This window comes from Tiliqua scincoides, chromosome 1, assembly GCF_035046505.1.
Source record: "Tiliqua scincoides isolate rTilSci1 chromosome 1, rTilSci1.hap2, whole genome shotgun sequence".
NCBI lineage: Eukaryota > Metazoa > Chordata > Lepidosauria > Squamata > Scincidae > Tiliqua > Tiliqua scincoides.
In genome coordinates, this window is record NC_089821.1 from 183,047,728 (window position 1) to 183,074,650 (window position 26,923).

Genomic DNA, 26,923 nt, shown 5'->3' on the forward strand with positions numbered 1-26,923 from the left:
AAGGTGCTCACGCAGTTCCGCCAGCCAAGCCAAGTCTCTTTTTACCACTTTTTGGTAATTCTGAGGTTTTCATGTTCCCGCTGCCCAGCAAGGAATAGTTGGGCAGTGGTGAGCGTCTTGTGACACCCCTGGGAGTTTGCCACACCACCCCCTGGAGCAGCACCTCACAGTTTGGGTACCTATACTTTAGCCCACTGTTAGGGTACCACTGCTTTAGCCCAAGTTCAAAAATATCAAATGGAAAATGTAAAAAACAACTGAATAGCAGAAAAAGTGCAAGGAAAAAAATCAGAATACACCCTATCCTCTTTACCAGTATGTTCAATGTTAATTTATTCATATTGTGCATTTTAAGACCATCCCTCTTTACCCATGCCAAGATTTTTGATACAAGGTCTGGGAAGAGTGGGGGGGGGGAACCAATTCCCTCGTGGACGCAAAGGCCCCCTTTCTCTGGTGTGTTCCTGCAGGCTTTAGGAGAAGCACTCCTCAGGACCCTTGGGGGATGGAGCACGGCTTGGGAAGAAGTGCCCTTCTTCATGTGAGATGCACAGCCTGATGTGTAGTGCGTCCCCACGCTTTCAAGGCATGTGCATTACATGCTCCCTTTTACAGCACATCTGTTTTTGTTCTGTGTTTCTACAAATAACCGTGAACATGGATCCTAAGGAAGATAAAAATCTCATAGGAAAACTGGAAAAACATGTGAAACATAAGAGAGTTGCTCATGATTTACAACAAAAGCTTGAGGTGCAAAACCTAATCATGATATAACTTCTGAAACATTTTGACTGATTTTAACAATTCATTGATGTAAGAATTTTCATTTATTCATACTGTGCATATTAAGACAATCCCTCTTTACCCATGTCAAGATTTTTGATACAAGGTCTGGAAAGAGTGGGGGGGGGAACCAATTCCCTCGTGGACGCAAAGGCCCCCTTTCTCTGATGCTGTATAATGTTGTTATTAAATGTTATTTTACTACAGCTGCAATCGTATCCACACTCACCTGGGAGTAAGGTTCATTTACTATGATGGGATTTACTTCTGAGTAGACATGCATTGGATTCGACTCTATATTATGCAACTTTTTCTTTGTGGTATTAGCCATTTAGAGTGATTTTTGGGTGAACCTGGAATGGCTTGGGAATGATATAGAATTTTTCCCATTGAAATCAATGCAATAATTGTAACCCTTATTTGCTATAAAGGCCATTTTCAGGAATGAATTAGGTACAGAATAACGAGGAAAGAGTGTATAGAGTCTGATACTACAAAATGATGATTTCAGTATGAAATAAGTTCCTAGGAACACCTCCGTTAAAGTTCATAAATTAAATTTTCAATTCTTCTACAATTTAACCTTTCATCATAGCAGTATTTTAACTATAAATCTCTTAAAATTAAATCCAAGTAAAATAATCCACTGAGAGCTGAATTACAGAATATATTTTTGAAGTAGACTAAACTATTATAAAATACATTTTTTTTCTTTTTTAAAGAATACCCTAAAAACTCCTCACCTTCTTTAAAATAGAAACAAGTTTCTATTTTTACAAAGTTAAATTTTAGATAGCAGGAGTTATATGAAGGGCAGAAATGTCATTTATGCTGCAATAAAAATAACTTTTGGCCCAATCCTAATGAGGGCCTGTGCCAGCAGAATGCACATTCTGCTGGGGAATGCTGTTGCATCAGCACTGTAAAGTGCTTTGCAACAGTACAAGGACCAGGCGTACTGGTCATTCGAAGGCCCCCTGGAGCAGGTAAGTCTAGCACAGGGGTGGGAGAGGGCAAGAAAGAGGTTGAACAGGGTGGGGGGAAAGCGGAACAGGGTGGCAATGAGAGTGGGCAAGCTGGACCAGGAGGGGGGTCAGGATTGGTGGCACCAGTGTGCACTGTATCCAAAACCCCTGACAGGACTGATCTGCTTGCATGGATCAATGCAGATGTACGCCAGCATTATCACTGGTGCAGGTCTGAGTTGACCTGTTGCAGCTGCTGGGGCTTAACCCGGGGCAAGTGGACAAATGTTAGGTAACCAAATCTCCCCTGCAGTTTAGCCTGTGCCAGTGTTGTGGCATCGTTGCATGGGGATTTATGTTGGATTGGGCTGCTTGTCCACTCAGACATACCAGCAAGATTATATTTTTATCAGCCCTTCCTCTAAACAAAGTACACCTTTTCCCCTTGCCCCCACCTTTTTATTCTCACAACAACCCTGTGAGATAAGGGTAGGTTGAGAGAGAGTGCCTCAAGTCACCCAGTGAACGTCAGTAGCGGACCTGCCATTAACTAAATGGGGCAAATGCCCTGGGAATTGAGTCCCATGTCCCCCACAATGAACTACGTGGACGCCTCTCTGAGGTTCCTGACATGGTCGGAAACTGTGCTTCTAGTAAACCGTGCTTCAGGTAACTGGAAGCACAGTTTAAGATGTCAGGGAAGCCTCAGGAGGCTTCTCCAACGTATCTTGGAGTCGCGTGAGACTCTGCAATGTTTTGGTGGGGGGGTGGATTCACATGGGGGCAGTGGCATCTCACGAGGGGTGCCATCGCAGACCTTTGCCCTGGGCACGGGGCTGGGGAAGTCCACCACTGGTGAACTTCATAATGAGTAGTGATTTAAATTTGGGACCGACAAGGTAACATTTTAGTCATTATATCATAATATTTCTCAACAGGGCACAGGCAAACAAATATAACTTGATCAACACATACAGGTTCTTATCTTATAAAATTATTGGCCCCAGTTCAGAGCCCCAGACAGACACCACTGCAAACACGGAACTCCTGCAAAGGAATAAAGTTGTCTGCTGTACTTGAGTGAATATGAAAACTCTTAATGACAGAGGAGCAATTGTATGCCTCGTAACTACCGTAGTCAGCACTCTACCCTCATGATCTATCTCAATGACATAAATTTCAGTTTTTAAATTCTGTTTTTAAACATGTCTCTAGGTATTAAATTCTTACTTTACTTCTTACATTTTTTTCAGACTGGATTTTATTATTATGCTGAAGTATAGATAGGTTGGCAACCTTCAGTCTCGAAAGACTATGGTATAAGCCTACAGCACCTGGTATTCCCAGGCGGTCTCCCATCCAAGTACTAACCAGGCCTGACCCTGCTTAGCTTCCGAGATCAGACAAGATCAGCCATGTGCAGGGTAACAGATGCTGTGCTGAAGTATAAATATTTATTTAAATATCCTTCCTCATCTTTCAACAGCATTACATTTAAATTTGACTATTTGAGTCAACAAAGGCTTTGCCCTTTATATCAATGACAGGATTGGGATCACTGGGTTGAACACTAAGGGCGCTATCCTAGCCCCTTATGTCAGTGCTTTCCAGCACTGGCATAGCGGTGCCAATGGGACGTGTGCTGCATCCTGCAGTTGGGTGTCACTCACAGAGGCCTCCTCAAAGTAAGGAAATGTTTGTTACTTTACCTCAGAGCTACATTACCCTTATATCAGTGCTGGAAAGCGCTGACATAAGAGGTTAGGATTGCGCCTTAAGGCGCATAAGTAAAAGGAAGGATATGCAAGTTACCTGCCCTGACATTTCCTCAACACAACAATCCCCTGTGTCCTCAAAAATATGCTCTTGAGGGATAACCATCTTCTAAAACAGGATGAAATAGGGTACAGAGCACTGCAGAAAGAATGGGCAAAAACTCCCATCCCTTGCAACGAACAAAAGTTCTTTTGGCTCCCACATGAGCCCATTTAGGCTTCAATCTACTTAATCCACAATACACTACTCCCATTAAAGTCATATTCATTTTAAGGGGACTGCATGGAGAACACCTAATATTTCAAGCTCTGTACCACAGCTCAAGGGATATGTGAGAATTAATTAACATTAAAAAAATTAAATGTTGTGTTACACCCTCACACAAGCTGTGGTGAAGCCGGGGGAGGGGAGGCAAAATGCTAAGTTTTTAGACTCCTGAACACCCATGTAAAGTGCCCCCTCCCTCTCGCCTTCAGAGCTATTTGCAGCTGCGAAAGCAAAGAGGAAGAGATCCCTCTGCTTTGCTTTCGCAGCCACATATGGCTCTAAAGGCAAGAGAGAGCTTTACAAGGGCGTTCAGGTGCCTGAAAAACAGAGCTTTGCCCCCCCCCCCAGGAACACCACTGTACACAAGAAAAAGACTGAAATGTACATACAAAAACTCATCCGCAAAAATTACAAACAAAATTTGTTTGAGTCAATTTTGAAAGACATTACATCATTAGTCAGTCATGTTTAATTTCAGTATAGAAACATTTCCTTGCTAACTTTCAGATATGGTATTCGGTACACAATGAACAAAATGTAATTTAGTTCATGATGTAGCGTAGCCTACAAAAATGTCATCTGAACCCAATCTGGCTCTCACTGAATTTGAATTGCTCTGCAATTAATTATATGCATAAAGATGAGCCACAATCAAAGATAAACATTTTAAGTCCCATTGAAATATGTGAAAATGTTGGCTAAATCATTGAAATAAATACTTGATCACATTTTCTTACTACCGTATCAAATGCAAATAAATAGAATTATCACAATAAAATAAATTGTATAATTCCATGCTTCTGGTATTGCAATCAATAACTAAATGCTCGGATATGTTGTAACTATTTAAAATTGTGATAAGCATAACAAACTTTTTACAAAAGTTGAAATCAATAACTTAAAATCCAGGTACGCTGCATAAACTGCATGGCAAACCAGGCCCTTTCTGAAGGCACAATATTTCACACACATTTGTTTATAAAAATCTCACTGAATTAAACGGAACTTATTTCCAAGAAAAAGTTGGAATCACTGTCTGGCTTTCTAGTCCAAGGATGTATGGCTCATGGCTTTCAATTAAACAAATTTGCGTGAAATATTCACAACCCAAATCTAAAAAGAGCACCAAGGTTTATTCAGAGCTCTGTGTAAATAGGGACATGCTCCAAAAGCACAACAAGACTGAGGGCACAGAGTATGCCATGTCATGCTATTGAAGGCAATGGAAGCATTCCCTGTTTATACAGACTTCTATTTGTACAAAGGCTCTGGTGAAAAGCACTGTGCATGCCTCAGTATGATTCAATGTATTAATATAACATAATACTGTAACAAGTTAGCTTTCACACTCTGAATTCTGATTTTGTGAAAAATTATAACATGCACAATTGAAATAATACTACTATTACAATACGGTATTACCGCTACTAATGAAACATATTGTGAGTACCGTAAATACAGATTAAAACAAAAACACGATGCATATGAAATGTAAGACTGGGCTTATTCAGAGTCTATTTCTGTAAGTCTATAAGTCTATTTCATAAGACTTATTTAAAACAATAGCAAATATACGTGGAATTTGTAGTCTCTTGAACTGCTGCAAGCAGCCACTGTGTTCCCATTCATGCCCAGAGTTCTAGTGGGAATACTTGCTTAGATGTGGATTGCCCCGGTCAAGAGCAATCTGATCAAAATTTTATGTCAAGATTGTTCAAGAACACTCATAGTTACTGCAAATGAATGCATAGATACAATGCCATTAAATAAATAACTAAGCAAACTCACTAAAATGCAATTTTACTATCATACTTCAAAACTATGCCCATTATAGGATACTGAAATAAATAAAGGCTGCCCAAGGAAGTTATAATCTTAGCTCAGTTTGTTATGAATTTTAGAAACCATGAATTTGCATTTTCTTATTAAATTAATTCAAATTAATTTAAAAATTAATGGAAAGACCTGATGTGTATATTTATTTAGACCCTGACTAGGTATGTTTACTGCTATATTTTAACTGGGCTAGTACGGTTGTTTACACAGCCAGTTAGTCTACCGCAACCTGACCAACTTCAACAACAGCCCAATCCAATGCACGTCTACTCAGAATTAAGTCAATGGGGCTTACTCCCAGGTGTGGATAGGATTGTAGCCTTCCCTCTATCTCAAAAGAAAGGCTGGAGGGCTGCTGCTTACATTACAAGGAAAAAATATTGTTTGAATGCTCAGCTAGAGTACGTTCAAAATGTGAGCCAAATGTACAAAGCAGTTCAATCTGAAAAAAACGCAAAACCTTCTTGATTGTTCTCACGTGCTTGGCAGAAAGCACTTTTTTTTTTAAGCAGTGAGATGAAGATAGGAATTTGGAAAGGAGTTAAGCACAACCTTCTGTTAATTTCCAAACTAGTCATTCAGCTTCAAATATCCCAAGTTCATACATTACAATCACTATACCTGTATCTTTTGTTATCCACTGGGACAATATCCATAGCAATATAATATTGTTGATGAGGATCTAGCCCTGAAATTTTCACTCTCATTGCAGGAAACATCCGTCTGAACACAAAAAAGAAGAGTGTTTTAATACAAAACAGACTTGGAAACTGTTGCACAGAAAAAGGAAAATGTTTGTGAAATCAACACTCAATCCTTCCTTCTTCAAAATTATTTGCAGGTATCTTTTTTAAAAATTATACAGTAGTTAATTTATTCTCAAAATGGTGTATTACATATATCCCAAATGATTTTGATTTTTTTTCCTTACAATACTTTGCAAGCTTTCTGAAGTTCCTTCAGTGTACAAACTGCTAAATAACTCACGTGAAGTTGTAGATCAGCAAATAGTTTTGCTTGGAAATTCTGTTTTAGCAGTTTAAAACACATTGGTAATCTGAACACATACTCAAGAAACAGCTGTTATTCACAAAAATCAGAATTTTCAGAGATCAGCATTTTGTTCTTTAGCCTATTTATACAAGTTCCACCAAAAGCAATGGAATTTGTTTCCCAAGTCACAGGCCCTGATCAAGAGATCCTTGCTTCTAGCAGAGGGCTTGTGTGTACATTTAGGGCATGGCTCTTTCTCACAAAAGAGCATTTAGGGCAGTGCTCTTTCTCGGCACTGCTAGCACTGTCATGAAAAAAGGATAAAAGGATGCCCAGAATCAAATCGTCCTAATGGTTGATTGGCACAGTGAAAGCCAACAGCACCAACCACACTACTTTAGTGACTTTGGTACTTTAGGCAATGGCTTGTTGTCTTTCCAGCACAGCACTGTGTCACACGGATCATGGGGAACCTATATAAAAGCAGTGTTTTAAATGTTAAGACCACAATCCTATACACTCATACCTAGAAGTCCCTAGTGGGGAAAAAATGGGACTTTTGTATAAACTCTGTTAGAATTGGGATGCAAATAAAAGCCAAAGGCAACAGATGGAACATTACTTAATAATGACTGAAACAATTGATAATTCTATTATTAAAGGAAATGGGCCATGGCATTTCCTATGATCAACAACCATAAGAGTTGACAATGGGCAAAATTCTCATTCATTTAATTGGACCTGGATGGGGAATATGGCTCATTTTATTAGGGCAAGAAACCGAAATCAAAGCTATGTTAATACAAAGGGGCATGTGACAATTTTTGTTAGAGTAAAACTGAAACAGTTACAGATTGTGAAATTTTAATACTAAATACAATTTAGATTTCAAGCTAATCTAAGCCTGATATCCATCTCTACTTATTTAAGGTTTGCTGTGAAGGAATTGTATAACAAATGCATGCTATCTTTTTTTGCTACATAAGTGAACATGCAGTTCTATTTTGTTTTGCTAAATGTTTTGATGTTGTTCCAAATGCATTAAATCAAAGCTAGATTTTAGAAGGAACAGAAGTTATTCACATCATATTTAACTAAATGAGAGAGCAAGACTAGCTTAGCCAGCTAGTTCTTGCTGTAACTTCAGTGCACCTGTAAGATAAAAAAGAAAATCTTTGACAGGACAACTTTTGAGACAAATGTTGCCTTGTGCTGTTTAAGACTGCACTTCAATCATTAATAAAGTCCCTCTGAAAATGTAGAAGGTAGCATATGGATTCAATAAAAAATGTTTCTGTAAATTCTAATAAGTTGAGATACTTTTATACTGTGCAGGTTTTCACCATGTGTATCCTTTGGAAAGGGAAGAAAAAGGTTCCTTTTAGAAGAATGTGGCATTCATAGTCCTTACCCTAATGAATAGGAAATCTAAAATTCCACATATTTCTATATCATCTAAAATTAATGTAGCCTATCCAGCTTTGTAAAAATCAAGTTGCTTTATTCATTTTGACATATGTGAAAATTTGGGACTGCCTGCACCATTTAAAAAACTAACAGAAATCAGTAATTTAAATATCTAACGTTTGCAATGCAAGACTTTGGTTTAATTAATATGGTGGCAGAAAATGAATGTGACCCTATGTCTTCTGAAACACCACATCAAATGAAATGAAATAAGTTCTAAAATATTTTGTGTTTAAGACCTGATCTTTTGCAATAATTCTCAGAAAACATTCAAAAAATTTTAGTCATGTGCAAAAATGTCAGAAAAAGTGTAGATTAAAATAATCTAACCAAAAAGGATTGCAAAATGCATTTTGCAATTTGTGTGCCATACAATTGACAGATTTACATCAAAGACCAGAGTTAATGTGAGACTGCTTGAAGATACTACTTGGACCACTCATATCATTTGAAAATATGTCAGTTTAACCTAATTTTCTTACAAGTCACTAATCTCAGATGAGGGTGTTATTTTAAGTTCAATGTGTTTTGAATTGGGGAGCAGGGTCGATGAAACCCAGTGAACTAACAACCGCGTGACACAGAATGCCACTAATTAGAATAGATCTGCTTGCCACTAGTTTGGATTCATTTGGCAAAAGCTTCTGCTAAAGAAAAAAAAAGGTTTATTTCCAAGTCCATTTTTTTTTTAAAGACTAAGGGTGCCAATTAACTGAACCACAAGGATTCCATAGTGACTTCTGTGTTTTGGTGCTCTGCTGTCCCACTTGGAGGAATTGGAGGGACTTGCGTTTTCTTGTCACACTGGAGCACAAAATGTACATGTGACATTTAGGAAGACTTTATTTTGCAGAGCAATAAAAGCTCTTTTGGACAGGCTGAGCCACAACTTCCCAGCATGCTTCAGGGGTGCCTGTACGGCGCTGTTGGTCCAGGGCCCAATCCTATCCAGTTTCCCAGTGCTGATGCAGCTGCGCATTGCATCCTGTGGCCGGAGGCCTCCTCAAGGTCTGGGAACTTTTCTTCCCTGACTTTGGGGCTGCACTGTGGCTTCACCAGTGCTGGAAATTTCGCTAGGATTGGCCCTGAAAGCCCCAAGGCTGAGGTTAGAGGCCGTGCACTGCAGCCAGCCTGCTCCTCTGCCACTAGCTGGAGAGAGTGTGGACTCCCCTCCCCCTTTTGCTTTACCTTCCCGCCTTGGTGATGATCATCTCGGTGCCAATCTCGTGGAAGCGCTTCCAGAGCTCTGCGCCCTGCAGGTCAACCCGAGGCACTTGCGGGGCGAGGAGAGGAGACGCGGGCCGGGAGTCGCCCGTTTTGGCGGGGGACAGAGGGGGGGACGCCGCCCTTAGGAAGGCCTCTTCACAGCCGCCTGAATGGGGGGTGGAGAAAGAGCGGAGGGGGGAGAGAGAGTCAGGCCAATCAAGCTCACCAAAGGCGCGCGCCAAAAGCTCTCCAACTTTGCTTGCGCTCTGCAAAGGAGAGCCAGAGCAGCTGAAGGCACCCTGTTTCAGGCACCCCCGAGCACGCACCAAAGGGTGCCTGTGATGCACGGGCGGACCCCTTTCCTCCCCTCCATGCACACGTGCCCAGTTTTGCAGAGAGAGCCAGGCCAATCAAGCTGTGCAGAGGCGCGCGCCAAGGCTCTGGTTGCGTTTTGCAGAGCTGAAGGCACCCCTGAGCACGCACCAAAGGGTGCCTGTGACGCAAGAGGTGCTGCTGCTGCAGACCCCTGGCCTCCTCTCCATGCACATGTGCGCACTTTTGCAGAGAGAGAGGAGCGCAGTGCATTGGCGCCTCCTTCCCCGGCGCGTTGCTGCGCGTCCTTCTGCTCCGGAGCGCCTAAAGCGCCACGAGAGCAACATCTGGCCCCGGGGGTGTGGGCGCGCGGGCCACACGGGCCACGGTGGGGGGGGGGAAGAGGGATTCGTTGGAAGCCGGAGGGCTGCCCTCCCTGGCAAAGCAGCGCACCAAGGGCGCCTTTGCGTGCTCCCGGAATGCACTGCAATTTCTTGAACTCAGAGGCTGAAGGCCTTTGGGGAGGAAAGCCGGCAGGCGGACTCGTTGGAGCCCGGCCGCTTCCAGTGGAAACCTGGCAGTCGATGCCATCGAAGCGTCACCGTCTCCAGAGGCCCCTTCTGCGGTGTTGCATCGAGCTCAGTGGAAGGGCCCCTTCGCTTTTTTTCAGAAACAGGCCAGGCCTCGGCTTGGCACACGAAGAGCCCGATCCTGTCCAACTTTCCAGCACTTATGCAGCCCGGAGGCGAGGGTACAAACGTCCCCTGACCTCCAGAAGGCCTTCTGATTGCCCTCCTACTGCAGGATGCAGCGTGTGCCCTTTGGGCATGGCTGCATTGGTGCTGGAGAGTTGGGCCCTAAGGCTGCAAAGTGCCATTGAACTCAGTGGGCCTGACTAAATCTGCAGAAGATCATGCAGTGAGGCGACAAAATCTGCAGTGGGGTCACTTATTATGGGATGCGATCCAGAAACAGGGAAACACCGCCTGCCTCAGTCTCCTTAAATATGTCACACTGGAAAACACTAAATCCGCATTGCATTCATTAAGGCGATCTCTGGCTGGTTGGACCTTAGTGAGTATGCTTAAAGAAGTTCGATGGCTTTTAATACCAAGTAAACGTGCTAAGAAAAAAAAAAAGTGCTAATCCATCTATTTAGATCTAAACATAACCCCTAAAACATGCTTACAATCACGTGGGCTCTTTCTTTTGGGGGGGAGGGGGAAATAGCGCCCAACAAGTCCTAGAAAGAAATATAGACGCTTATGTCACACAGCATCGTTCAGGGGGATTTTAGGTAGTGGTGCACATTTATCAATTAGATCACGCTTCATAAAGCACACCCAACTCCCTGGGTGTATCGATGCAATATGGCAGTGGGTATGCCGTTTTCTTTTAAATTATCAAAACTTCAATAAGTATTTAAAACCAAGACTGTGGAGACAGGATAGAAAAAAAAAAATCAAACATCTATTCATAATTCAATCAAAATTGGTCAATTGAGAGAGTTTATATTAATATTTATCCATGATCTTAAAAAAGTCTAATACTGATAACACAACAGTGTTTTAGTATTAAGTGAATAAATTATTATAATAAATATATAATTATATATTATAATTTACTATATTAGTATAATTATACTATTATATAATAATAAATCTGTAAAATAACGTTTAAGGGAACTATATTGTGAGGCCAAACGGGCTTTAAAACGTTATCAAGCGTGCACATTCTTGAATCCATGACAAATCAATGATCCTAAGATAAACCTCATGATTGGGGTCGTCTGATGCCTTGGGGACTCAGAACCCAAGCCTATGCATGTCTACTCAGAAGAAAGCCCGGAACAGCGCCAAGTCAAAGGGGTTTACTCCCAGGTAAGTAAGGATAGGAATGCAGCATGCCTCTGCTTCTTTCGAACTGACGTGCAGGCCAGTCCTGCCCTTGTCTACACGGAACTGAGTCTCATGGAGTTTTCAGGAAGTGCCATCGACGTGCAGCAGCCCAAGCCACATGCGTGACTCAGCCCGATGCCCTGCAAATGGCTCGCAAGCTTTTGGACGGACCTTGCTTCCCAAGTGAGTGCGCAGAGCCAGACAGCACAAGGATGGTGATGTTGCGAGAACCAGGCTGCGATCCTATCTGCGGTTATGCGGGGCTCAGTCCCAATGTATCCGTAGAAGAATGGGAAAAAGCTCCGTCCTATAAAGCTTCCTTGGGAGTAAATACCACGACCCACCAGAAAATGAACAGAATTGCGGCCTCAAAGATACTACTATGAGTAATAATGCATGAATAAGGAAAGCCTATACTTCCTTTTTTTTTTTTTTTTGAAGGCCTATATTCCCCCCCCCTTTTTTTTAATTTTGAAATAGACGAGGTGCTTTTGCTTCCCCCCAACACGGGAGAGACGACTTAGAGCCCAATCCTTTGCATGTGTACTCAGAAGTAAGTTCCATAGTAGTCAATGGGGCTTACTCTCAGGAAAGCGTGGGTAGAATTGCAGCCTGTGTGCCCAATCCTATGCATGCCTACTCTGAAGTAAGTCCCATAGTGGTCAATGGAGCTTACTCTGTAGCCTGCCTGCAATACCCTCCCCCATTATAGTCAATGGGGCTTACTCCCAAAGAAGTGTGGATAGGCTTGTAGCCTTAGAGCCCAATCCTACGCAGGTCTAATTCCTAAGTCCCATTATTGTCAGTGGGGCTTACTCCCAGGGAAGTATGGCTAGGATTGCAGCCCCAAATGCTTGCCAAGACCCAGGCCAGCGTGCCCGATTTATTTCAGGAGGGTAAATAAGACGGCAAGGGCAGCGAGCAGCAGCGGGCTCTGGGCACTGACAGCTGCCCGGAACAGGCGCCTGGGGCCCGGGTGTTCAGCGCCAAGAAGCAGCAGCTCGCCCTGAAAGGAGAGAGCGCGACTTGGGGGACCGGAAGCGGCCCCCTCGGGGGCTGGAGGCGGGCGGGGAGTGCCTTCTGCAGCTGAGTCAGGCCACAATCCTATCCTCACTTACCTGGGCGTAAGCCCCGTTGACTCTAATGGGACTCACGTCTGGCTAGACATGCATGGGGTTGGGCTCTCAGGCCGCAAACCTACGCACGCTTTCCTGAGAGTAAGCCCCACTGAGGACCACGGAACTGCAGAGGACTCTGCTCTCAGTTACTCACCGGGAGGCAGCGCCCGGGCGCCGCAGCTCCTCTCCGGGTCGGCTGCGGCGGTTCCCGTCCCGGCGCTGGGCGGCAAAGCGACGCTGCTGCAGTCGGCGGCGGCGCCCTCGGCGGAGCCCTTGTCACTGCCGCCGGCGGGCCCTTCGGCGGGCGCTTCTTCTCCTGCTCCGCCACCACCTCCCGCCAGCTTTCGTCGCTTCTGCGGCTGCTGCTGCTGCTGCCTCTCGGCCCCGATGAGCGCCTCCACGGAGAAAGCGTGCGCCTTCAGGCTCAGCATGGTGCAAGGCGAGGCTCTCCGCTTCTCTGCCATGCCCAGGCCGGCGGGCTCCCAGCCCTCCTCTCCGCTCCGCCCTGCCTGCCTCCTTCCAGGCCGCACACTTCGCCTCCTCTTCCTTTACATCCAGCAGCCCCAAGGACTTTGGGGTGGCCTCCCCCGCCTCTCTCTTCCAAGCCCCCGACTACTCCTTCTCGCAACGGCGGCGCTTCTTCTCCTCTCCCCCTCCTCCTCCTTCTCCTCTTGCTGCTGCTGCTGCTGCAAGCTCTGCCTCGTCTGAGGGGCCAAACAGCTCTGACATGGGTAACAAACGCTCTGCGGACACAAATTAGGGCTTGTAATTGAAATTTGTTGCCTTGATCTGTCAGCACTTCCAGGCAGGAGACCGGTGGGAAGAACTTGCTCATTAGTGTCAATAAAGTGACTGCGAAGGGGCGGGGCCCAGTGAGGTACAATGCCTGTCAATCCAGGGGTGGCCTCGGCCAATCAGCATTTGCTGACTCCCCCCCCCCCCAACCGGGTGCTTTTTCCTTAGAAGGTTAGAAAAGTGAATGGGGAGAAAGCAAAAAAAAAAAAAGGGCAGGGGGTGTTTGTCGCCTTCTGCTTTTGCGACCCCCACCCCAAACACCTCCATCCCTTGCAGGCTAGAGAGCAAATGCATGCCTTTATCCATCGAAAGGTGGCAGGTTTATATCCCTTTTAGAGTCCAATTCTATGCATGCCTACTGACAAGTAACTCCCATTACAGTGAATGGGGCTTACTTCCTGGTAAGGGTGGATAGGATGACAGCCTTAGGGCCCAATCCTATGCATGCCTACTGACCAGTAACAGTGAATGGGGCTTACTCCTTGGTAAGTCTGGATTGGATGGCAGCCTTAGAACCCAATCCTATGCATGTCTACTCAAATGTAAGCCCCATTATAGTGAACGGAGCTTACTCCCTCCCGGGTAAGTGTGGATGGGATGGCAGCCTGAATCACTAGATCGAAATCTAGTGTATACAGAGGTGGGTTGGGGATCTGCAGGAATTAGCTTAAAATCCCATCTCTTTCAGGGAATGTAGGGTATGTCCCTGGGCAATTCATCCTCTTTTGGCCTCAGTTCTCCATTTGTAAAATGGGAATAACAGTGATCAACCTCACTGAGAGTACCGTGAGTTCACTGAGATTAAATAAATAAATAAATAAATAAATAAATAAATAAATAAATAAATAAATAGCGAAATGTTTTATGAAATGACCCATGGTTATGCAAGTAGTACTAATTAGCTATTTGCTCTGTTCTCCATTCAAGAAATAAATATAAAATAAACTGAGAAATAAGGATTAATCCTAATTGTATATGTTTCCATATGGAGGCAAGAATTAAAAGGGTTTGTTTGTAACCAAATTACCTTCTGGTGGACATTATTTTGTTTCTTTCCAAAATTAGCTGAACAACAGCCTTTATGCCTGAATGATTTTTAAAAATCCATATAAAATCAGATATAGATATGAAATACTCCACTATTTGGGGGGAAAAAATAATCTTTAGCTATGATTAAGATACTAAAAGTTTCGTGCACAATCTACTGGGAAATTTCTCCTGCGCCATGAAAGAACCTTTACTTTCACAAGGTGTTCGTTTCAACGGGACTTGCGCAGGAGCCCTTCCCTGGTGGGTTCCACCATTTCTCCTCCAGTTGCCCGTGTTTAGGATCTGGGTAGCCAAAAATCAGTGTAGGCACAATGCCACCCGCTGCCTTCGCTCCCCTCCTGACATCCCTCTTGAGAGCGCACCGAGTGACCTAGGACTAGAAGCTTTAATCGAATAATAGATACCATTCATCGGTGAATGTACTGTGACTGACTGTACATCACTGACTGAGCAGAAAATACAGGTTTTAATCGGATTAGTTCCATATGAATCTCTTTCTGATGACACGCTGTAAATAATCCATATGCACCACTCGTCTAATTCGGCTGCATGTACTCAATGATAATGTTTCAAACGATCCATGTATTTTTTAATCCGGATAAGGGGGGTACTTCCAATCGACTACATTGTAAGCACTTTGTCTAAACTGAGCCGCGGATCACAATTCTGTTCCTTTCTTTTACAAACTTTCTCGAGGGGGTCACCTTTATCGAGTTTCCACCGCGCTGATCTGATTTGCTAAGAACGTCAGCTAATCAAATCAGGAACTTATATCAGAGATGTATATGATGGTTGGTTTCTTTTTGACCCTCAGAAAAGTATAAATTGGTGGCACCAAGCGAATGTTTTGAACGTCCTGGCTTTATGTCAGCATATGTCAGGCTTTATATTTAAACTGATTTTAACATAATCTTTCGCCCCAAACCTATACCTTTATAGTATAAAGTATATAGTATAGTATAAAGTGTTTCAATATTTTATTTTTAATATATTAGACTTGATGCTACCCTCCTATGTGACTGCATTGGGGGAAATGTTACAGATCTGTACTTTTAACAGGCTACTCTGTATATGCTTTTAACGATGACAGTCAACGGGGCTTATTCCTGGGTACTTATGGGTAGGATTGCAGCCTAGAATTTTTAAAAATTTCCCTGCTTGATGATGTCACTTCTGGTCATGACATAACTTCTGGTGGTGGCTCCTGAAAGATTCTCATTCTAAAAAGTGGGTCCAAGTGCACTGACTGGGAAGTAAACCCTTCTGAAACCAGGCTTCACTTGAACTCCCCCCCCCCCCAATGGAGAGCATATCACACAAAGGGGAGAGAGAGAGAGAGAGAGAGAGAGAGAGAGAGAGAGAGAGAGTAAAGCAAAGCTTGACAGGCAATCGTGACATCGCTAACCTGATTTATTTTAACAATAATCAAATTCAGGTGTAGACTATATTTATTTTAAAAAAAACAATTTGGGGGTGGCTTTGCCGTGAGCTTTGAATTACGCTGCAATTATTTTTCCTTTGCAATATACTTTTACTGTAGATCACTCGCTTTTTTTTTAATACGACTACTCTGGAGTAAATGGATGGCACAGGAAGGTAGCCCTTGCACTCTCTGAGATGCCGAGTTCACTAGGGACTGGGGCCCAATCCTATCCAATTTCCCAGTGCCGGTGCAGCCCTGCCAATGAGGCGTGCACTGCATTCTGTGGTGCGGAGGCAGTCGCAGAGGCCTCCTTCCCTTACTTCAGGGCTGCACTGCGGCTGCACAGGTGCTGGAAAGTTGGACAGGATTGGGCCCTCCCTAGAGTGGCTACAAAACTCAGCTCTTTGCTCATTGCATAGCCAACCATTCTCAGGAGTCTGGTCGAACTGAGCCGCGCTACTCTAGAGTAAGTGAGCGGAAAACGGCCAATACTTCCACGCCTTTGCTTGAAGTGCTGAACTCAGTGGATCATGGGATCTATGGTCATTGTCCTGTAAATACAGAAATAATACGTGTTAGTCAATGTTATCCTTCATTATAAGCTGCTGATAAATGAGAGATTCAAGTTTCCCTTTTATCTCCTGTTTTTAAGCTTAAGTGGAGGTATATCCCCCCCCCCCCATTCTGGTTCCTTTTTCCTTTTCTACTCTCTCCTGCCCAGAACACATTTTTGCACAAGTGAACAATGGAGGGTCTGCAACAGGGCGTGTGTGTGTGTTTCACCCGCCTTGAGTTTTGGTACTGTAAAACAGAGGCATCTCCAGAGCGCCTGCAACGTAACGATCGCGAACGGGTTTGGAAGCTGGAGTTTCCCGTTGCACCAAAATGTACGCCCATCTATAACTTCAGCGGCGGCTGAGGGAGTGAAAGAGATCAGAACTGACGAGAGAAAGAAAATATGGAAGATTCAAAGCTTTGGAGGTAGATCTCCCCCCCCCCCCGTTTCTTTTAAAGCAACGTTTTCGTTTGTCGACGTTAACATCGCGTTTCCTAAACACAAGTGCATGATCCTCTGCATGCAAGGGGACCTACTTGCAAGTAGTAAGTGTGCATCGGCTTGCAGCCTTAGGGTAAGCCTTACTTACTCAGAAGTAAGTTCCCTTATAGTCAATGGAGCTTACTCCTAGCAAAGGGAGCGTAGGGTTGCAGCCTTGGGTAGAAGCCAGCGAGTGTCATTGATTTCAGTGCAGTGAACATTGTGTGTTTCGAATGGGGTGTGGGCGTCCGAATTATTTATTTGTATCGCACCGAGGAAGGCCAAAGCTAAGCAACTAGTCCTCGCCTAGCTAGTCCACAGACTTGCGGCTTTTCAGAGGATAAGCCGGGCTTAATGTTTGTTCAGGGAACCGGCAGAGAAGCTGTTTCCTCCGCCAAGAGGGGGGTGGGTCCCTCTGGCTGAGATCTGAGCAGAGCTCTCAAGTAGCGGGTCTCCCCACAGAGCCTCTCCTCTCCCCTCTTGTTCTTGGTCTCGCTCCGTCTGAGCGACGGATCTGCGGCAGGGCTCCGCGAAGTTCCTACCCTTCATAGTCCCGAGGCCTAAAGTGCAGGCGGGAGGCTCGCCGTGCAGGAAGCACTGGCCCGCCAGCCCGCGCTGTGCGTTCCACTTCCAAGGGGGGAATCTGCCCCCCCGGGGGGGATTGTGTTACAGTGCATTGGCAACCCGAAGGACCCTTCCCTTCCCCTCTCTGCTGCTGGACTGCAGAAGCCACGAGGAAACGCAGAACCCGCAAGGAACTGCAGGGAACTTCTCTCTCCGCATTCTGCAACAGACAGAGGAGTAGATAGGCAGGTTTTCCTTCCCTTCCTCCTTCCACACTCCATCCCAAGCAAGTACTGTAAGTACAGTTGGGCCAGGAGGTAACTAGCGATCAATCTCCTCAACCAACTATCTCCAGTTTGCAGAGAGGAATGCTAACTGAGAGCAACTCAAAGCCCAGTCCTATGCACGCACTATATACTCCGCAGTCCCATTAGAATAAAGGAGGATTACTCCCAGGCAAGTGTGGATAGGATCCTATGCGCACTGACCTGGGAATGAACTCAGTATGGGAGCCCAATCCTATGCATGTCTACTCAGAAGGAAGTCCCATTGAAGTCAATGGGGCTTACTCCCAGGTAAGTGCGGATAGGGTGGCAGCCTTAGAACCCAATTCTAAGCATGTCTACTCAGATGCAAGTCCCACTATGGTCATTGGGACTTACTCCCAGGAGTGTGGATAGGATTGCAGCCTCAGAGTTCACTCCTATGCATGTCTACTCAGAAGAAAGTCCCATTATAGACAATGAAGCTTGCTCCAAGGTAAGTGGGAAATAGGATGGCAGCCCTCCTTCCGAGTAGACACGCCCGGGCTAGCGTTTCTGTTGCGCTCCAGGGGGGAAGGAAAGGGGATTTGGGGGGGGGGAATGTGTTGTCCTTTTCATCACGGGACCAAAGAGTTTGACAGTCCGCTCCATACTCCGGGGACACCATTCGAAGCCGCGGGGTGTTCTCCTAACCTTCGCAGCCCCTCTGCTCCCCGCGCGTGTCGATCCCCCGCGGGTCTGCCCGGAACAGAGAGTGCCCCGCTCTTCGTTCCATTTGCTGCTCCCCAGTGCACATGCGAGGGGTTGCAGCGACTGCCAATGGAGAGGCAGGTCCGGACGTGTTCTAGGTCCGCTCCTCTTCCCCGTTCACCCCCTGGTGGCCCCGGGGAATCGCCTCCTGGTGCAAACCCGGGAGGAAGCCTTCTCGAACCAGGGGCGTTGCCTGCCAAGTACACACGCGCGGAACTGGCTTGCACGGGTTGCTCGCGTTCTCACGTGTTCCCACCTCCCCTACTGACTTCCTTTTGCCAGAAACACGCGATCCTTACCGCATTAGCCGAGATCTTCGACCGCGGTGTCCTCCCAGCGTCCCTCGCCCTTGAGGGGCTTCCCAGGTACATTTCAGGGTCCTGCGAGGTGCTCTTTTAAACTTCTTTTTAATTGGAATTTGTAATTATTCATACTATTTTCGACCAAAAAATCGGGTTTTAAAAAAAATTAGTTTTTGCTCCCAGTAAAAGTTCGTGAGGGAGTACGGAAGAAAAGCAGCACACTTTGAAAGTCTTAGCACAGGCGGCCAAGTTATTTCGGATTCCCAATGAACACTTTCTCCATTTGTGATCTATTAACTATTGCTTTATTATTATTAACTTTGGCTAAAAGCCAAAGGGCGTGCACCAATATTCTTAAAATTAAGATTTGCAAGGCAGTTCTCTAGGCGATTATATGAAGGGGGGCGATCAAGATGCGTTCAGTGTTTCATTGATAGTCATGAAACTCATGTTCTGCCAAGTTATACCAGACTTCCGGCACCATCCAATACATGTCTACCCAGCTCCATTGATTTCAATGGGACTTTTTCCCAGGTAAGTGTGTGCATTGAATTCCTGCCTGAAGGCGGCTTAAATGGGGATACACCATAAAAAGTTTGTGAAATTCCAGTATAAATCTGGGTGCAATAAGTGTATGTTTGACCGTAGGACCGGGGCTTCACTTCACTTGGATGGAAGCTGCAAAACAAATCATCCTGAGGCTTCAAGGACTTAGGCTGCAATCCTATCCCTACTTACATAGGAGTAAACCCCACTGTCTATAATAAGACTTCTGAGAAGTCATGCATAGGGTTGGGCTCTTAGTGGTTGGAACTTGCCCTGTTGGGGGTGTACGTGTCAGGTTTCTTAGAGGGTCCCATCCTTGCAGTAGTGTTAAACAAACGAACGAACGATCGAACAAACAAACAAACAAACAAACAAACAAACAAACAAACAAACAAACAGTAGTAATAGTTCCAAATAAAGCAAGTTTAACTGAAATCAGCGACGACACTAGTATCAGGATGAGACATTGGTGGATGAAGTCCCATCTTCTGATGTGTTCACTCTGCAGTAAATTCGAATTTATTCAGTGGGATTAACTTCCAAGTGATCGTGGGCAGGTCTGCAGTTGAAATCCATGTTTGTTGATTTATCTCAAACGAAATATGTTGATTTGAAAAGATTGTTCTCGAAACCAGTCATTTCCATGTCCACTCAGTCAGAAGTAAGCCCTATTATTAGCAGTGGGGCATATTCCTCTGTAAGTGGGGATAGGATTTTAACCTTAATTGAATCTCCTTTCCAAATCAACCTATTTTGTCTCGGTCTTGCATGAAGTTAAATTCTGTTGGAATTCATTAACAGACCTTTCCTCCAAGCAATTTTTTTTTTTTTCTCCAAGCGTCTTATGCTTGTGTGGAATAAGTCTTTAAGAAAAAACATACACACCCTTAAAGCAACTGATTTGGAAAGGCAGAGCCCTGGTTTGACTGGCTCACAGGTGAGCATCTGCTGTAATAATAATACAACCCAGTAAAAATGACACTGGGGCACAAGGCTGTAGTAGGTCAGCATCGCCTACATCGTGCTGCGGCGTCCTGATTTTTTTGTATGTTACTTTCCAATTCCCTGAACGAGTGCGGTTACCAGAAGAAAGAAATACAGGCGCGAAGATCATAGAATCGTAGGGTTGGAAGGGACCCACAAGATCATCGAGACCAACCCTCTGCCCAGGCAAGTTGCTGTCCGCAACTTTAACATCTGGGAGAGAGGACTTTTTCAGCCTCTGTCTGAAGACCAGGGCAAGACACAGGTTGGTGACTTGTCTTGAGAGCAGTGGGGAAGGACAACTTCTCCTACTCCCCTCTCCTCCATCTCTACCCGATAGCACGACGGTGCCAAACCACGATCTCTACTCCTCTAAGACCAGCGCTGGGAACCTGGGGCTTGAAACCAAAGCATCCTCCTTTGCCCTTCAGAGCTTTGGGCTATGCTTTGCGTCAGTTCAGCCTCCCGCCCTCCCCGCCGCCGTTCCCCTCCTGGCGTGCTCACTATCAGCGAACAAAGCAATCGTAAAAACCCACCGTTAAAAGGCACTTCAAAGGTCGTGGTGCTGAACCAAAAATATGGGAGATCGAAATTAAAAAGGGGAGGGGTTGGGAGGGGGAAAGAGGCAAATAGGCTCTCTCTCGTTCTCTCGCTCTCTCTCTGTGTGACACACACAGGGTAACCAGATGTCATAACCATAAAAGAGGACAAGGCACTCCAAAATGTAGGACATGACAAAATAAAAGCGAAAAACATTCATATATTGATTTCATGTGGTTAATTTAAACACTATACTACTTATTATTAAGTTGAAAACTCTATTACATATCATTTATTAAGTACAAGAAGGCTCTGTGCTGCCTGCTCAAAGGGAAAAGGAGGACACTGAACTTCTTTAGTTTTTCGAAGCTAAAAACGAGGACATGTCCTGGAAAAAGAGGATGTCTGGTTACCCTACACACACACACACACACACACACACACACACACACACACAGAGAGAGAGAGAGAGAGAGAGAGAGAGAGAGAGAGAGAGAGAGAGCGTGCAATCCAAGTGCATCTCCAGTTCATCTCCAGTGCAATCCAAGGGGCTGGAATGCTCTTCTGTCCCAGGCAATTCAATGGGGGAATGGCACTACTCAGACTGACGCCTGTTGACCAGAGAAACTGAGGCCCGCTGACTTGGCTGCACGAGGCCTGTACCCGCCATTGTAATCTGGAAACGTCCCTCCTAATGGCTCCCATCCACAAAACGCTTAGGCAGCACAACAGGCCTGCTTGTTTTCCATGGCAGCTCCAGGATTGTGGCCTCATTTTCTCATCAGAAAATACATTTTTAGTTCCAATGGAACAGACTTACAAGCCAAGTCAAACATTGCCTTGAAAAATAGACGAAATTTATTTCCAATAATTATGCCATTGAAGGTTGTTGAAATTGATATTTCCAATAAAAGTGTTTAAGAAGGGGGAGAGGAAGGGGAAAGATATAGGACTCCCCCCCTTTTCCTCATGCCCCATTTTGGAACTGAATTTCACATAAGTTAGCAGCATCATAAAGTGAATCGCAGACTAGAGCCCAAAGTTACAGGCCAGCATCGTTTGTGGTCATCTGTAGAGCACATGAGAGCTGTTAAATTCGGATTGGAGCAGTCCTGACTGATGTATAGGGGGGTAAAAAAGTCCAGTACCAGTTTCTGCTGCGCTGATGTAAATTTGAGCACCAATGTTGATTTGGTTCAGATTTATATTGAAAGCATGGGGGGAGGGAGGAAGAAGAGGACAGCCCCCCTCCATACGATGAGTTTGGGGTCCTTCCTCATCTTTCCTAACATCTGGTTTCTTAATCACACATATACAATATTTGGAAGTGAATTCCAATGAAATCCATGGCTCTGACCTTTTATCAAGGCATGTTTACAGCCCATTCCCAACCAAATGTCTAGTACTGATGCAGGGGTACCAACTGAGTGCACGCTGCATTCTGTGGTGGTGGGTGGGCAGTCACAGGGGCCAGGGAACATTTTTAGTCACAGGGGTCAAGGGAAGGTGGCATTTGTTGGGGGCTGCACTGCGCATCAGTGCTGGAAAGTTGGTTAGGACTGGACTGTTTACAATTTTCTAGGGTGCCAGTCTGGATTATACCTTGGAATGGTCAATGTTTTCTTTCTGAAGTTTTCTGTTTTTCTCAGGGGTTAAATAGTTGTTGTGTGGGCCTTCATGATATTCATTTTTTCCTTATACTGCTTCTATTACTCTTGTAAATTAAAAGAGACACATGAAGAGAGATCTAATACCAAGGTCGGTCACTGCAAAAGCTGCTATTATTATTACATTAATCCATAAATGACCCTGAAAATTTGCTTTCTCACATCCCAGACTTTACTGGAAGTGTAAAACCCACTACTACCCAGTTACTTGGTAGTAAGGCACACCGTGCCTTGTAGTCACATGACTGAATTGAGAGGAGATCTACTATAAGTTTGCAATCCTATGTATACTTCCATTGAATTAAGTGGGGCTTGCTTCCTAATAAACATGCTGGTAGGATGGGGCTGAACCTGAACTGGGATGTCCATCGAGTACTAGAGATCAACTGCGCAAGCGCCCTTTGCTCTGTATACTGTACTGCAGTCTTCCCAGCAGTGGGCAGTGGTAGAGGCAATGGGCCCAATCCAGAGCGCGTACTAGGTCCGCAGCCACGCAGGCGCACTGACCACAGTTGGATTGACATGCCTGTCCGTTGAAGGTTTCATATATGAGCCTCCTCTCCGGCTAAGCCCGGCTCAGTGGGAGGCGTGGCTGCCTGAACCGAGCTGGCTTCGTTGATGTGGCGTGGCCAAAAGAGACCCAGCCAGGTCGGAGATCACACCTATTGTGCCCGGGCAGTTCGATCCACACAAGCCCATGAAACCGGAGTGTTTGAACTGTAAATGAGTGTGGAGATTCGGAGTCCAATCCCATGCATTTCTACTTAGAAGTAAGTCCCATTATGATCTATGGAACTTACTCCCAGATAGGTATGGATAGGATTGTAACCTCAGGCTGCAATCCCATCCACAGTTCCCTGGGAGTAAGCCCCCTAATGGAACTTACTCTGAGTAGACACGCATAGGCTCCCAGTCCCTTGGTCTCGCGTCTTTAAGGGCTGGGGTCTGCGCTCTAGGCCCTCTGACACTCTGAACCTTATTTTCTGAACTGAGGCTGTAATCCTATCCATACTTACGTGGGACGGGAGTAAGGCCCTTCGACTATAATAGGACTTACTTCTGAATAGACATGCATAGGATTGGTTCTAAGTTGTACTGATTTCAGCTTCAGCTGGGGTTGCCTCCGGAGCAATCCTACCTCAGCTTCAGCTAGACGATGCATCGTCTGGAGAGAGAGGGTTCATTTCATTTCACAGATGTATATCTCTCTGGCTTCCTGTCCGTATATATTCTTGTGGGCCATAGAAACAAGCCGGTTTCTTCACAACCCAGTTCCAGTGTTGCCAGCCACACACACGTGGTATCTGTGTTTAGGATACCCTAAACTAAAAGTTTAGGATACTGCAGCCTGCAGCAGTTTAGGGTGGGGTGTCCCTTCTGTCGTCCTAGAAAAGCAAAGAGGAATACCGCGGTGGTCAGGTCACTCGTTTACTCGGGAGTAAGTTGCACTGGGGCTGGCTTCCTAGGATAATAGGACTTGCTTCTGAGTAAACTCGTAGTTTTGGGCTGTGTGCGCGCGCGATTTCATTTCCTCGACGTTGCTCGCTTATTTTTGCGTTAGTGGCAACGGAAGTGGGGCAGGCTTCTGTGTGTGCTTGTGTCGCTTTTGAAATGGAGAGCCTATGGCTTAAGTCCTTTGTGGATCGAGCAGTGCAGGTCAGAGCAGCCGTGAGAAAGGAAGAAGTCGGCCGAATGGGAAGCTCGTCCCAACCAACATGGGTGATCAGGCTGTGACCTGACACCGGGATCCCGAAGGGAAGGGCGTTGCAACTTAGCAACTCAGCCAAGAAAGGAGCTCCTCTCCGGATTTTCGTTTAAAAACGCTGAGAACGAGCTGGCAAAAGCGAAATCCTTTTCGGTTCCCTGAGAGCATGAATTGAATTCAGAATGAATTCGTTATGGGATGAATAGCAGCACTTAAATGGATGGGTAGAAAGAGTTACCCTATGAGCTAAGACCTACGCCTAGTTCCAGCTGCGCGGGGGCTGATAATGTGCCAGTTGCGAGAAATGCACTTTGCCCATGCTCAGAGACCCTCTCGATTCCATGCTTTCTAGGCTGAACTCTGCCATAAAAAAGAAAAGAAAAAGGAAAGCAGGTATCCACCCGACTGTGCCGAGTCTCTGCTTCTAGGCGGCCAACAAACAGCAGACCCCTCCTAATAGTAGGGATCAGTGAAACCGCTCCGGGGCTGAGCCGACCCTGGCCCTGAATACCTGGGCCGGAGGGCTGGGAAGGGTCTCGCTCTAACCAGACTGCCTCTGAGCCCAATCCTATGCATGTCCACAGAAGTAAGTCCCATTACAGTCAGTGTTTACTCCCAGGTAAGTGTGGACAGGATGGCAGCCTCAGGCATCGCGGCAGACTCTCCTGGGGGGGAGGGGTCGCCGAAGTAAGGATCTCCGGGTGGTAGCTCGGGCCTGCTCTTGGCTTGCTTGCTGGGGGTCTTTGGTTTCACCTGTGATCACGTGCGAGGGTTGTCCCTCCAAGTCCAGAAGGGGAGCAATGACCCACTCGCTCTCCAGCACCCCCGGCCAGTGCAGCTCGGTGCCTCTGACTTAACCCTGGGCAAGGTTCAGCCAACTCCCGACGACGACTTGGAAGTCCGGTTCACTGCAACCAATGGGTGGTCAACACTCCCGATGGGGTCCTTTGGAGCTGCCAGTCCCTCACTTTTCTCTCCTCTTATATTCAAAGCTTGGCACGTCCATTGGCGTCTTCTGTCGGATTAGGATGACTTTATTCCCACCACCTTCTCCTCGCCTCGCCCCATCCCCTCCCTCTAACTGGGGCTTTGAGAAGGTACAACTGCCCCACTGCTAGCAGGATCGACCTCCTATTTTGCGCCCACTGGGTCGGAAGTGGGGGGGTATTCATTTGCCCTTCAGGGCGTTTCTGATGAGATGCCTTTGGCCAGGGGGGTAGTGGGTGGTCATGACAGCCCTAATCCAGTTAAGCGACCGAAGTGCGAGATCAGGCTGACATGAGTGTCCGCTGCTCGTTTAAAAGACATTTCTGCCCAATGTTGCATATACGCAACAGGGATCAAAAGTGTACACCTGTGGGCTTGTTGTGCAGAAATGGGTTTGAAACTAATACCTAATTCGGAGTGGAGGCGGCGGAGCCCCTCACTTAGGTTGCAATTCTAGACACAATTTCCTGGGAGTAAGCCTCATTGATGATAACCCCATTAACCCCATTCAGATGAAGGAGAGCCACAACTTCGAATGTGCGCACCATCATCTCCCGCCCCTTAAATCGGTGTCAAACCAATTTGGCCTTGACATGTGCCTTTAAATCTGATGTTGATTTCCAGGGATCACCATGGGTCGTAATGCTGATCTCTGGTCTTTAAATTTCACCATTGATTCTAGTGGAGCTTCTAGTGTGCGCCGCCCCCGCCCCCCATCGCTCGACGCGATTCCAGAGAGCATTGGTTGCACAGAAAAACACCAGGCGTTATGAGCCCAAACCTATGCATGTCTACTCAAAAGTAAGTCCCATTATAGTCAGTGGGCTTTACTCCCAAGTAAGTGTGCATAGGACTGTAGCCTGAGAGCCCAAGCCTATGCGTGTCTTCTCAGAAGTAAGTCCCTTTATAGTCAGTGGGGCTTACTCCCAGGTAAGTGTGCGTAGGCTTGCAGCCTAAAGCCATGATCTTAAAAACCACTTTCGGTTAGCAGAGAAGCGCTAAGTGAAAGTGAATGCTGGTGTTTGTAGCGCTGGGTGGGGGTCCCCAGTGCCCCCCTCTCTCCTCTTCTCTCCTCCTGGCCCTAGTAGTAAAAGGCAGCCTGCCACCTAAAAAAGGCAGCTCCTTCACGGGGCTCAGCAGGAACATTGTAAGGGGGCGTTTGGAAGCTGGGGGGGGGGAAATGGGGGGGTCGACTCTCTCTCTCTCTCTCTCTCTCTCTCTCTCTCTCTCTCTCTCTCTGTGTGTGTGTGTGTGTGTGTGTGTGTGTGTTTGTGTGTGGAAACCTTCGTGTTCAGGGAAAGCAGGTTCTCCTGTTACATGAAACACACTTTAAGAAGCACTACCTGCTTCCAGCTGTCCAGGAAAAAAAAAGAACTGCCTGATGGGACGAGGAAACATCTGGGGACTGCCTATTGCACCAGAACGGTCCATATGCAAGTTATCAATTTCGTTTTTCGAGAGTGCCGTTGTAAACGCGTCTTTATGGGCTTCGCAGTGTGTCGGGCAGCTGCGAATGTTAATTCGGGCAATAGACCTTCTTTGAAAGATGCCAACCGGCCTTGCTGGAACCTCTAGGGGTGGCCCTGCAGAGCCCAGGAGAGCAGGCGTTTAGGGACACGAGGGCGAGTTCAGGAGAAGATACCCCCGCCCCAGGCTAAAAGGGATGGTGGAGGGCGGGGAGCGCTTCATC

The 26,923-nt window shown here is 45.8% G+C and overlaps 1 protein-coding gene across 1 annotated transcript in view; it reads right to left on the minus strand.

Annotated features, from left to right (window-relative positions):
- Nucleotides 1-13,203, minus strand: part of TBX18 (T-box transcription factor 18) — a 36,587-nt gene extending 23,384 nt beyond the window's left edge. Inside the window, exons 1-3 of the mRNA XM_066609930.1 lie at nt 12,776-13,203; nt 9,276-9,459; nt 6,249-6,350 (exon numbers count right to left, since the gene is read on the minus strand). Coding sequence (XP_066466027.1) covers nt 6,249-6,350; nt 9,276-9,459; nt 12,776-13,085 — 596 coding nt within the window. The 5' untranslated portion in view covers nt 13,086-13,203. The remainder of the gene's footprint in view (nt 1-6,248; nt 6,351-9,275; nt 9,460-12,775) is intronic.
- Nucleotides 13,204-26,923: the final 13,720 nt, after the last annotated feature.